Raw genomic sequence first — 13,759 nt, 5'->3', positions numbered from 1 at the left:
TGCATCAATATCAATCACAGCTGACGACGGTGCCATGGCTAATACACAACTGAGAATTTGTGCAGGTTTACCGCTGCCGTGTGTGTGCTCCACCTAGCTAGGGTTTACCTGCGCAGTTTAACTGTACTGGCGTGTATGGCCAGCTTAATTAGCTAGCCATACACGCACGGATTTGCCCGTCGGATCTGCCTGAAAGATGAGTCTGGCGGTCACATCTGTCAATGTGTGGCGAGAAATAGACACAGATGGGCAGCGGACGGGCATCCGGCGGACAAATCTGTGTTTATTTCTCACCACACATTGACGGACATCTTTCAGGCAGATACGACGGGCAAATCCGTGCGTGTATGGCTAGCTAATTGTAACCCACGCCACTCGCCTTTTTTAGGGTTTCGTACTCAAAGGGTAAAAACGGGAACAAACTGTCTGTCTGTTTGTCCATCTGTGTGTCACCAGGCTGTATCTCATGAACCGTGATAGCTAGACAGATCACAGATGATGTATTTCTGTTGCCGCTATAACAACAAACACTAAAAACAGAATAAAGTAAATATTTAAGTGGGGCTCCCATACAACAAACGTGATTTATTTGCCGTTTTTGCGTAATGGTAAGGAACCCTTCATGCGCGAGTCTGGTTTGTTTACTCTTATTATACAACGTTTGCATAAAATACTATTAATACATTGGTAACGCGTTAGATAATTTGGTTGATACTGACATATATCTTACTAAACTACTAATAGGCATACTGGGCATTTTATTTGCACTTTATTTAATTTTTTTATTTGGATTTTTTTATGTTATTTCTACTTAGAATCACGAGCTCTTTCGATCCTAATAGGAGAAATAAAAGCGTCCCAAAATTTTATTTCCATTCCGTAAACCTTTTTATAGACTTTTTAAGACTGTAGCGGAATGGAAGGAATGAAAAATGTGTGAATTTTTTAGGAGAGAGAAGAATTTATCTTGCAAAAATACTCATTCACATTTTTTAAAATATACTTAAAAACCTTGTAAAGTTAGTTAAATTTAAAACTCAATCATAATTTTGGAAATAAAGGTGATCGAAAACTTGTACTTATTCAAATAAAAGTAATTAGTAATTGAGTAAAGTAGTTAATTTCAACTTTCAATTTCAAAATGTAATAAAAAATTTGATTATCATTTACATTTTGCAATTGCAATTGTAAATTGAAGGCACAATTACTTTTTTTAGTTGTGATTGAAATTATTAATTTCAATTACTTATTGTAATTGCAATTGGTAATTAGTAATTCAATTAGTTTTTGCCTAACACTGATATTTCATATATGGCTAAGGGGCTGAGGTGTTCAAAATTCATTCATTCATAATTTAAGAGCATGGCTCTTGTCGGTGGAGTATGCGCCAGTTTTCTCGGTCCTCGGCCAGGTTCTTTAGGTCCCTGTAAGACACGACATTTACATGTGTTCAAAATAACATTCACATAATAAGCAACTAAACAAACAAAATAAGCTCTATGGTGTTATCACAGCTTTACATTTAAAACCACTTTAAATAATAAAATTAAAATCGAAATACATACATGTATGTCTATTGGATTTTTTTGAGGCTTGATCCAAAATAAAACATGTATGATCCCTTAAACTGGGTTTCAAGTAATTAGCTAAAAACTTTCTGGCCTTCATAGCATATTGGGGTATAACTATTGTACAAATAATACTGAACGTCGTTAATAATAGATAACCATAATTTATGTGTTTCACAAACAGCTGAACACTAAATAAATAGCCCATAAGAAAACAATAAGTTAGATAATGTTATAGAGAACCATAACGTTTATGAGTATCCCGTTTCGCGAAGCACCAATGTAATATGTCAGTTAAGTATACATTAATAATGTAACGAGTAAATAATGGGGGGAATCCGCGAAAAACGTAAACGTCCACTGTACATATTGACGAGACACAATACCTATGTTTGGGTCTCTTCAAAGTAAAAACGGCATTAATTACTTACATGTTTATAATTGAATAAAAAAATAAGTCAATAATGTAAACAATAATCCAAAATATTAGCTTGCCTATTTAAATACAGAACATGATTGTCTTATGTGTCAATTCTACTGGACACTAGCATAACATAACATTATTCACAATGAAAAAACAATTGTTTTTAAAATGTTTTTTTTTTTTTTTTTTTTTTTTTCATCTATGTTGAAATTTGTACGTTCTCGCTTTCAGTACGGGCGGCCTACAACTCTTATTACTTTGTTTCTATTTTACATTTACATAAATATTGATTACTGGACATAAAATATTAATTGAATATATATTTATATATATAAGTACGATCTATTTATGTATTATTAAATTTGTTTAGTGTGTTTATTATTTTTGTTATAAAATTTTCGAACGATGTTTTTGTTGTTTCTTTTTCTATTATTTTAGATACATCATACGATTCATACGGGTCAATTTTATGCAGTTCGCAGAGAAACTCGTGGTCACTGCGGAAGTATGAATATTTGGGACAGTGTTTGAGTAGATGGTCGATAGTTTGTGGTGTCGTATAATCGTATTTTAAAATGGTAACACGGAATAAAAGAACGTTGATTAAAAAACGGACCATAAAATTCAATAATGACAGTTAATTTAACCCGAATTTACTCTTTTATAACGTGAGTCCTCAAAAAAGGTAAATCGTTTCAATTTATTCAGTTCTCTACAATGGCGCTCTCTCCAAACCGTTTAGTTCGTTTGGCAAACCCGCAGCGTATGAGTGCACTCCAAATCTCTTTAGGGATTCCAACAATGTTTAAGCGTTACTCGGACTTTAGAAACATGTACTTAATTTCATATTATGTAATTTGACATTAGGTACTCACCGTGCATAATACTTATTATATGCGTGTAAAATGCAATTAAGTCCCAGTAAGTTCGTGTTCTTCTCTCTCTCACTGAGTGTAAGCGTGAGCGATATGGAAGTGCATGCCCGCGGGAGCGCGGATGTCACTTTTCAACCATGGGTCCAAAACGTACGAAAAAAACCGGCCAAGTGCGAGTCGGACTCGCGCACGAAGGGTTCCACCATTAAACAAAAAACGGCAAAAAAATCACGTTTGTTGTATGGGAGCCCCCTTAAATATTCATTTTATTCTGTTTTTAGTATTTATTGTTATAGCGGCAACAGAAATACACCATCTGTGAAAATTTCAACTGTCTAGCTATCACAGTTCATGAGATACAGCCTGGTGACAGACGGACAGACGGACAGCGAAGTCTTAGTAATAGCGTCCCGTTTTTACCCTTTGGGTACGGAACCCTAAAAAAGCAACAAAGGACATAAAATCATGCCGTTATTTTCATAAATGAACTGATTATAACTGCAATAACATCGGCGTGACAACTCCTCACATAAAACAAAACGACTCCCGGCAATCACCGAAACGCGTGACAACTGCTATGCAATAAGCTTTGTGCCTATCAACCCTTCAAGCAAGAACCAGCGAGGCGTGAACTACCCGTCCCAAAAACTCTATTGACGACAAAGCTTTCTCATAATTGGCCATGTTATATCAGCTATCTAATTTACAGCAGGCAGTAAAAATAAAAATGTAACACAGAAAGATAACAGGAATGAGGAATGTAAGTAAGTAAGTACATGCTTAGAAGAAGCGTGTCAAATATTTGTATTTATTAGTATCGTTTTTTTTATTAATTTTACGTTGGCTTATGTGGATCGATTTTGACGTTTTTATTGCAGTTTTAGGGATGCTATAAATTGAGAGCCGCCTTTTTCACTCTTATTAATATTTAGGAGCTATGAATTCTGTCTGAAATTATACGGTTCAATTTATTATGTCGGTCAAAATGTAAACTCAAGGTATTAAATCCATTTTCACACGAATTATCCATGATTAATGGTGATGAACATAAATTTATTCCTCTTAAACTTATTAAACAACCAAATTCCAGTATTAATTTTCATTTAGTTTCATGTAATAATAGTGAGAGGTACTGCTGAGCCAAAATAATACAGTGTACTAAGGCATGTAAAATTAAATTGAAATGTCTTTGTGATTCGGATCTTAGTCACCCTTTCCGAAGCCTTATTTAAATGTCTATTGAAATATATAAGATTCAATACCACGCTCAAGATTCACAATGTACAATGTCAAGCTAAAACCGGAAATAGCTGTCCCAAGCTTTGTGGTCGGCGGTCAGACAGCTAGGCACGGCGACCGCGAAGAGAACGTGTAGGATTTGACAGCTTCCTATGTCAGCAAAGCAGTAATAGTTTAGCTAACCGTGTTTTCGATATATGCTAGTTGCATTAAAAAGCTTTAACATACAGACATAATAGCAAATAATATATTTTGATTAACACAGTCGATGTTAAGTTTTTTTAAACCCAATAACACAAAAAGTTATTGTGCACGATGCAAGTGAAACTGTAGGCATTGTAGGCATTTAACTAAAAAAAATCGGAAAATAATACGATTTACTTTATTAAAAACTTAATAAATATCCTCTTTAAACATCTTAAAAAAGCTAGCCCAAAGCCAATGTAATGCAGCCAGAGTGAGTAGCTCGGAATGACGCTGTTATTAATTTGACACGCAATGACGGTGTTATTAATTTGCGCTTGCCTATCAATCTTATCATACGCGAGTCAAGAACTAAAGAAACCGGTATAAGTAAGCTCTCCGATTACGCTTAGTTTGTTACGGATCTCACGGTCGTGTTTCACTGGCGTTTTCGAGATGTCTACACGCTTGTGAGTAGCCAACCGTTGTAACGTTGACCGTGAAGTTCGAAAACAAAAAGTCGTATTTGCCATTCACCGTAGAATTTGACGATATCCGGGTGCGCATTTGCGGTAACAAAGGCGCCATTCGTAGTTCAAAACGGTTCCACTAAATGTCGAGGGTTGAGGTTCCTTTAAATAATGGATTCCCAGAAATTTGCGGTTTTGACAGCCCTGGCCCTGACGGCCTAGCCACGATGACAATCATAAATCGACAAATGTCAAACGAATAGAAAAATATATCGGGATGACAGATGCTACGAAAAGTCACGTGACTATATCATATCCATACATTATTTAAGTTTCGATCGGCGTTTTCTATCAACGATTATCACCTTGGCTAGGCTCCCTAACCGTCGCGTCCGTCAAATTAAGTTCAGAAAATCAATTCTTAAAAAAACTTTATTTCTCATAAACACACTCTTAGTAGATATATGCTAAATTTCAGAGCGTGTCCTTCCGTAGATTTCCCGCAACCGTCTTTTGTTAAATTGTTACGCAAGAATTATCGTAAAAGGACTTTACCGTACTAGCAAAGGATTTTACGGCATTACCTCAAACGACATGGCGTTGTTAACTGTTGCGTTGCTTTTCTGCGTCTACACTGTCACGGAGTGTGCCGGAGAAAATGAAGGTAAGAATAAAGCGACAGAATGACTCACTTCGCGACATAAAGCTGAGTGAGGACCTTTTAGCGCAAATCTCTGGACTGTTCGTTTAAATATTAATCCCATCAAAAACATTACATGTAAAAAGATGCCAGCGCAACGCCATACTTCTACTACAAAAAAGTTTAGAAATGTAATGTGATACCAAGTCGGTTATTTTAGTCAGTGCCAGGGGGTTTTAAAACCGCATCAATATTAGATATCTTTAATTTTTAATACATATAATGACTTGGCACATAATGCTTTACTCGTATCGTACTCCTAAAATATGTGTAATGCTCAAGCTGCATGTGATTAACGCTAGCGTTATGTTCAATTAGAATTATTTTTAATAGTTGACGATGATCCTTATGTCATTATGCAGCCGTGCGATGGCCAAGTCATTATACGTATTAAAAATTAAAGATATCTAATATTGATGCGGTTTTAAAACCCCCTGGCACTGACTAAAATAACCGACTTGGTATCACATTACATCTCTAAACTTTTTTGTAGTAGAAGTATGGCGTTGCGAGACTGGCATCTTTTTACATGTAATGTTTTTGATGGGATCTCATCTCTTTTTGTAGGCAGTCCTTCTTTTCGTGTACTCATACCCATACCATACTCATACTATGTATACACATATCATAATTATACACATCTTCATTCATACTAACATCGTACAACGTAGTGTACCTATACTTAACATACTAATTTTAGGAACTGCATACGTAACATTGTTATCGCATATGTTTATATAGGATTACAAACTTACTTGTGCAGTTATTAAATATTTAAAACGTGACTGATATTGCAGTATTTTTGAGTTTTTATTGGCTTAATACGCTAAAAACTAATTACGTTTTAAATTTGGAGCTCGTTGGTCTGCTAGAAGTACCTTAGAATTATGATGATCGTGAGTGAGTGTGTCAGTGACAAAACTAAGGAACTTTGACATGCAATAATTCTTAAACTACAAGTTCAAATTGAATGTTCTTAGGAATATATGTAAGCCATATCATGCCCTATATGTCACTGAAAATTCATGGCTCTTACTGTAGCCAGCACAAAATTACAGGACGTCGAAAATGGCCTTTATGGCTTCGAGAAAAGGATGGTACGGGCCTCTTTGTTTTGCTCGACTTGGCGGGGGCACTGCCGTGCCCCCAGATTTGTGTATCATGATCTTTTATGTGGTCGTAAATATTTCTTATCTTAAGTGAGGCAAAGTCTGTTAGACCTACCTAATCTGTCTAAAGTAAGAACTAATGCTTACTTTTTAAAACTCTAAAAACTTTTTGGATTAGACAATTCAATCACCTAAAAGTTCTTAAAAACTTTCTGAAGTGTAGATTACTAGATTCTGAGTCAATAAAAAAATAACGAATAAAGTTTCACGTGCAAATCTCTTTTACATCTCACCATATCGTAAAAGCTAGCGTAAAAGTATTTACTCTTTCGAATATTTTTCTTGACAAACTCTGCATATTTCTTTCAATGTAAGTCACGTTTTTATAAAACTTCCGTTAAAATTACTTGCAAATTTAATTTTTGCAAAACAAAGTAATGCGAAAATTGTTTAGCTCCAAGCTTTGAAAACAAATTACGAAGCCACGGCTTGAGATTACTAATTGCGGGTCGCAATACCCGCAATTGTGTCTCATATTGTCGAGCGTCACAATTCTCCAGATAAATGGTCACCCTTCAACTGTCCACTACGTGACACAATACGACGCGTAATAAAACCTTATATTCAAACAAAACACAACTGCACATATACATAGTACTATGTATGTACCTACCTTTTCTTACATTACGACCGCCGTGATTAATTTTAACCTCACGTCAGGGAAACAAAAGATATGTGGTGAAATGCGAATGGTTTTCAAAAAGGCAGCACTAGTAGTAATATTCGTATAACTAAGTTTAACTTACATTATTAAGCTTGGAATCAATATAAAAGTGGAAAAATTAGTGCCTTGGGTGTGACTTGAAATCACGGCCTCTGGATCGATACTCCAGCGCTCTGGCAACTGAGCTACCAAGACCTCATTCATAGTCAGCAAATCTTCCCACTATATGGGACCAGAGCTTTCGCTAGGGTCCCCTAGACCCATATAGTGGAATGATTTGCTGATTTGCTCCTAACTCTTATAATAATTAAAAAATTAAAATGATAGCTATGATTGAAATACATGAAATTGTGTAAAAATATTTTCAATAATGTTAATGTCCAGAGAGGAAAATGGGGAATACGTTTGTATGGAAAACCGATTTCGAGGCGGTCGTCTGTCCCCTTTCGTCTTAATTGTAATCACACGTGGCGTCGCGTCGTGGTCGCGTCGCAAAAGCTAGCGCAAGAACAAAAGAACCGTAGAATATGAGAAGTGTTTTAAATGGGATAAGATAGGAATGTTTTTACCGGGTTTTTTGCAAAATCGTTAATGTTTTCTCTACGTTTAGCAAAGAGAATTAAAGACATAGAGTGCTCACTTGACTCCATACATCAGTACAGGATACTGCAGATAGTTGCAGTACTGATAATTCCGCTACTTGGCGCTAGATATCGACAACGAAAATAATAGTCTTTTTGGTAACAAAACTGATTTATATAGTGAGCACTCTATGTCTACTTAATTCTCTTAGGTTTTAGTTGATCGCATAGATGCTACTTAAAACAATAACGTACAATAAAGTACATACCTACATCGACACCTACTAAACCGACTGCTGCGAGTAATAACTAACTAAAGAAAACTTAGGTCTCCTCACAAATTGAAATGAAATATTATATGATGCACTAAATATAATTAAATTATCCTTCGACAGCTTATAATTGTTTGCTATTATTTTATTAAGCATTATCTTTATAACAGTATTTTCAAAGACTTTAATAACATTAATATAATTCGAAGTTATTTTAAGCCGCAACAAAAATACACATCATAAGTACTTAACTTTTATTATTGCGTTTCTATATTTTATACGGAAACATTTTAGCACAATAAGCCAATATCAAATATTTACCCCGGAAGGTGTCAAAAACAACCCATCAAAAGATCAAATATTTATGAGACGACTACTTATGTGCCGTGGTGGCCCGGGACGCATAGCAAACATGATTATTGTTTAGATTTAGGGATGTTTTTATACCAAACTTTTATTGGTACAGCTACGGTACAGATTTGCCACCTAATACATACATATAGTTAGTGTGATATTTGTACAACCAATATCTTACAATAATCGGGGTCTTTAACCGAACAAAACAACCACTAATGCAGATTTATTTTAGTACAGTTTCATAATGACCGAGCATTATGTCCGCTTCTTTTGTTATTATCTAGAATATTTGTTGAATCAGCTTTGCGTCTTAATGAAATAAAGTTAATTATCCAATACAACGTGAGAAACCTTTCAGAAGGAATGCAATAATTGTAAATATTATTTCAGATATCAGGATCGCTGCACCATCTCTAATACGTTTGTGCCATGATGTCAAACATAAGGTATGATTCTGTCCAGCTTTTATTATATTAAATAATAATCAAAAGTTTTTTATTGAGAAAATGAAAGAATTGAACACAAACTCATATTGCTGCCCGCTGCTTTAAAGTATGTACTACTTACCTATATTTAAAGTCAGTCATATTTATACATTGTTTAAAAACGACATATTTTTCTGACACAAATCATTTAAAATAAAAGCCTGTAAAATTAGAATTAACTTCTTAACGGCGGTAAGCTTATATGTTGGTACGCTGTGTATTAAAGGAGGCAAACAGTCATACTAAAATATTTATTTATCTTTAGCCATTCTTAGTGTTTCGACCGCTTCATTACGTTGATTTTAGAGATTTATTTTATATAGACTCAAGCATCTCAGAAATACGAAACAGGTATATCATTTTGAATGACGCTGAATGTAAAAAAAAAGTGTAGTCACGGTAATAAAGCGTTTAAACGTCCAGAAAATAATCCCGAAAAGGTTTGTTTGCTTCAAACGAAAAGTAGCACTATTGTACGTCAGAATGATAAATTTTGTCCGTAATTGTCATCCCAATTATGTCTTTATTTTTTGACTGGCGATGGTAGGTACTCGTTAAAACCTTTTTATTAAAAAAGCGTCAGCGTCAGTTTCAGCGTCATTACACGCTGTTTTTATATTTAAAAAATGAAGACGTGTATTATAAAATAGAAGCGTTTGAAGCCCTCAGAAATTTATCCTGAAATGAAAAGCAATGAATCATACATTATTTATACCTAAACTACACGAGCTTACTTTATCTGATGGCCGTATGTAATTCTTTATTTCTCAAGGGATAATAACATAAACCTTATACCTTACCAAAAATACGGGTCAGTCCAGCCCTGGGCACATTGCCAAGTTAACGAATGGGTTCTTCGATTGATAAAATATTTTTCTCCTCTATTATTTTTGTTGTTCGTATTCAGTGCTCAAACAGCGTGTAAACAACCCGTTAGGAAAATTGTGTTATAATTTATCATACCTTAGAGATGAATAGAAAAAAACAGACGCGGTTCTATCGCGAATTTTCTATAGTTTTATATGTTAGCCAACTTTCTCTAATTACATTATTATTTGTTTTACATTTCATAAATAAATGGGCTTTAAACAGGCTTTTATATAGCTTAATCAATGTTGCCGATCAGTTTCATACCCCTTCAATCTCTCCAAAGAATCAAAAGGGTTCGATCTGAGTAATGGACTTAACGTGTTAATCTATATCGATAGCGAACCGTGTCGGAAATGCTTAAGAAAATTACAACATCTTAGATAGCGTTATAGCTACCCGCCGCATAAATATTAATTTACTTAGGCACATATAAAATAGGAAACAAAATCAAATTAGCTATGTTTTAAATGTAATTTCATAATTGCAATCTCAGCAGCAAAACTATAAATTACTTCCACAAATTTTGTTGCCTAATTTTTGACAATGATGTATTTTGACGAATGTCTTCGTGTTTCGGTCAACGCTCGGGCATGTCGAAGGGCAAATGTATTGAGAATCAAGTAACCAAGCGCCGCACGATGCCCGTGCCAAAGCACGGTGCTGTGTAACGTGATTCGTTCTTTGAAAGGTTACTAAACTCAGGAGCAATTATGGTGAGTAACTTCGCACTGGAATTTTCATACAAAGTGACCCGGTGTCATTGCTCTAGTATGTAGGTTGTCGTCTCCTGTACAACGCCTGCGTAAGTTTGCTCTCAAAATTGAATCTCATCAGCCACACCGGCGCTTTAGGGCGAATAACCTCTGTTGTAACATGCAATTATGAAAGCAATCTTTCAAAAAGGTCATTTTAATGTTAAGGTTCGCTTTTAATAAAAATACTTGGAAAAGGCGATTCAATTTTCATCCAATAAAGCAATTATCAAAGCACCTACAGCCTGTACGATTTCTAAGATCAAGTTCGCCATATGGCCTACTTGATCTTAGAAAAACGGACAGACTAGGTATATATATTTTATTCTGTTTTTAGTAAGTATTTGTTGTTATAGCGGCAACAGAAATACATCATCTGCGAAAATTTCAACTGTCAGTTCATCACGGTTCATGAGATACAGCCTGGTGACAGACGGACAGACAGACAGACAGACAGCGGAGTCTTAGTAATATGGTCCCGGTTTTACCCTTTGGGTACGGAACCCTAAAAACCAATGTTCAGGTATTTTTTATAGTTGGTATTTATATTATATTTAATATCTATTTGACAGGAAGAACAAATTTATTTACATACAAGATATATACAGTGCTACTACGTAAACGAAATTAATAACTAGCTTAAATCTAAAATAGGCCCTTGGGGCATTGTACCAAGGATGCTGGCGGCATTTCCCCGCTGTATCGCAATGCTGATACGTTGTGCGAGAAAGCCGCCAGCTCTTCGGTCACCAGTTACGTCAACCAGACGCTTCGCGATTTCTGCAAACAACTTATGTGCGCTGGGACCCCATGGACCTAGAGTTTCAACTCCAAATGGAACGAAATGATACTCTCTACCGAGGCTCTTATATTTATTACGTTTTAAAATTTCGGCGCTTTCCGCCGCTCCGCCCGCTTTTACATTAGTCCGTTGGAGGTGGGACGGTGCCAGTGTGTCTACGCAGGTAGCATCCCACACCAACATCCGTCCCAAGCTCCAAGGAACCAAGGACATCCCATCGGGCCTCTTGCCATCATCTCTGATAATACCAGTCGGCTCAAGAAGAGCGGGTACATTGATGGTGGCAAGAGACCGACGGATTATGTCATTAAGCGACGCATGTCTTGAAAAACGGCCGGCACTTTTTTGACAAGATAATCCATGGTGTCCCAGTCGGTCCACGTCCGTGCCACAAGAGCATATGTGTGGCGTACACACCGAAACCCCGAGTCGCAAACCAGTCGCCAGTCTAAGGGAGGCCGGACCCAAGAAAGTACCAGTATTATATCTATTTTAGTTTATAATCATGATTTTGCTTTGAAGTTTGCTTTATATATCAAGCATAAGTTAAACACAAAATAAAACTACGTCACATATTTTTATTTCATGTTGTAAGTATTTATATTTTTATTGTTGTTGTGTGATAAAGAGATGGTCTTTATTTACACATTAATTTTTCTGCCTTATTGTTAAGTCAATATTACAAGGATCATACGATTGGGCGGCGTCTTTTAAACGTTGATTTTATTTTGTTTGTAATTTAATAAAATATAAACGGATTAAGAACATCTGCCTATCATAAACTAGCTTTGAATTATCTGTAAATCAGCGTCAAAAGTAGCGGATCATTACGAGCCAAAAGTATATATATTTACCATTCTCTGACAGCTCAACGAAAGGGTCTCTATATGAAGAACAATTAGACTAACTATAGCAAATAATTTACTCTTGAACTGTAGATATTTATTTATATTTGGAAAAGTATCTGGTACTTATTGCGCGCTGTTTCATCCGCTGCTATTGATACTGACTATACCATCATTACGCGTTCTGTGGATTAGTAATGTCAAAAACCATTTTCTACAGCCATTCTTCTGCCTGATCTGCAACGGTTTCGACTTTTCGTGCTTCTCACCTGCGCAAACTACCCTACGACCGACTGAGCCTTCTACACAACCCTCTACTACTGCCGTCACCACTGCCGGCACAACTGCCGCTCCTGCCGAAGATGCAATGGAGTAAACATCGCAATGTCCTTCTTTATTATGCAACAAAAATTATAACATATGATGAATGTTAGCCTAAGCGACGAAAACCTATCTCATAGTAAATATTTGAATAAGCTACAGATGTAATATTTAGGGATTATTTACGTATAAAATTGATAATGATGATCAACGTTTAAATAATGAATAAAACGAGTGAAGATTAGCATAATGATTGAATGGTATTTTTTTGTATTTAACCTTTAAAAATGCTAACTCATTTTTAGAATGCTCCGGATATCGGCCACCGACACAAATATAGGAACAACAAACTACCAAAGTAATTACTACAGTGTCATCGTATATTCATTTAGAACCAGCAATTACAAAAGTTCAATTCTCTTATCATGAAAATACATTAAGTGTAATGCAAAATTGGAAATACGGAACGTGCAATCAGCAGAGCCTTCTGCACAACGGGAACCAGCAGCAAAAAACAGTAAACCAAACTGTTTCAATTTGGATTAACATGGCAACACACCATACTCATTTCTAAAATTAAAATCCACTACGGCATTACGCCACAGTATACGAATATATAGGTATACGAATCATTCAGTCTAACCAGTACCTACTAAATTTTTACAAGCATTGTACTTAAAGTATGTGTCGGTTTCAAAAGCCAAGTTCTATGTTATCCATTTAAATTTCTAAACCCCGTCCGAACAATGTGAAAATTGTTTAAGGTTATGTTCCAATTGCGTAAATGGGCAACGTAAAGCAATAAACTTCCACAGAAATTCTGCTGACATTATTACCTAATATTAACAGATAAATTTGTTCCATAATTGCCGTTTATTGAAGCCTCTAGCTGAGTGTTATTGTTTCTGTAATATCGCGTGGCGAACGCGGATAAAATAAATTAAGGGACGTCGACGCCAGAGTCACCTAGACCCAACATATTAGAAAGAAAACAGTAGTCGTTCAACAAGAATTGAGAAGAAGATTGTCAAGAGGGCATCTAAGACTTTGGGCTTTGTCATGAGAAACACTAGATCATTTAGGCGCAGCGCAACCAAAATATTGCTATATAATAGTCTGGTGAGGAGTATTTTGGAATATTGCAGCGTTGCCTGGCGGCCGCATTATGCTACTCACTCATTG

General features: G+C 35.7%; 1 protein-coding gene and 1 long non-coding RNA gene across 2 annotated transcripts in view; one reads left to right on the top strand and one right to left on the bottom strand.

Moving 5' to 3' along the window:
- LOC134746858 (uncharacterized) overlaps positions 1-13,759 on the bottom strand; it is a 353,422-nt gene that overhangs the window by 230,784 nt on the left and 108,879 nt on the right. The window lies entirely within an intron of this gene.
- Positions 5,336-12,718, top strand: LOC134746380 (uncharacterized). Its single transcript, XM_063680748.1, has 3 exons — positions 5,336-5,423; positions 8,893-8,948; positions 12,477-12,718. The coding sequence occupies exons 1-3, from the start codon at positions 5,354-5,356 to the stop codon at positions 12,630-12,632; spliced, it is 282 nt and encodes a 93-aa protein (XP_063536818.1). The 5' UTR covers positions 5,336-5,353; the 3' UTR covers positions 12,633-12,718.

The sequence above is a fragment of the Cydia strobilella genome, chromosome 13, assembly GCF_947568885.1.
Source record: "Cydia strobilella chromosome 13, ilCydStro3.1, whole genome shotgun sequence".
Lineage (NCBI taxonomy): Eukaryota > Metazoa > Arthropoda > Insecta > Lepidoptera > Tortricidae > Cydia > Cydia strobilella.
The sequence above is the reverse complement of the archived record's forward strand: the minus strand, read 5'-3'. Positions and strand labels throughout refer to the sequence as shown.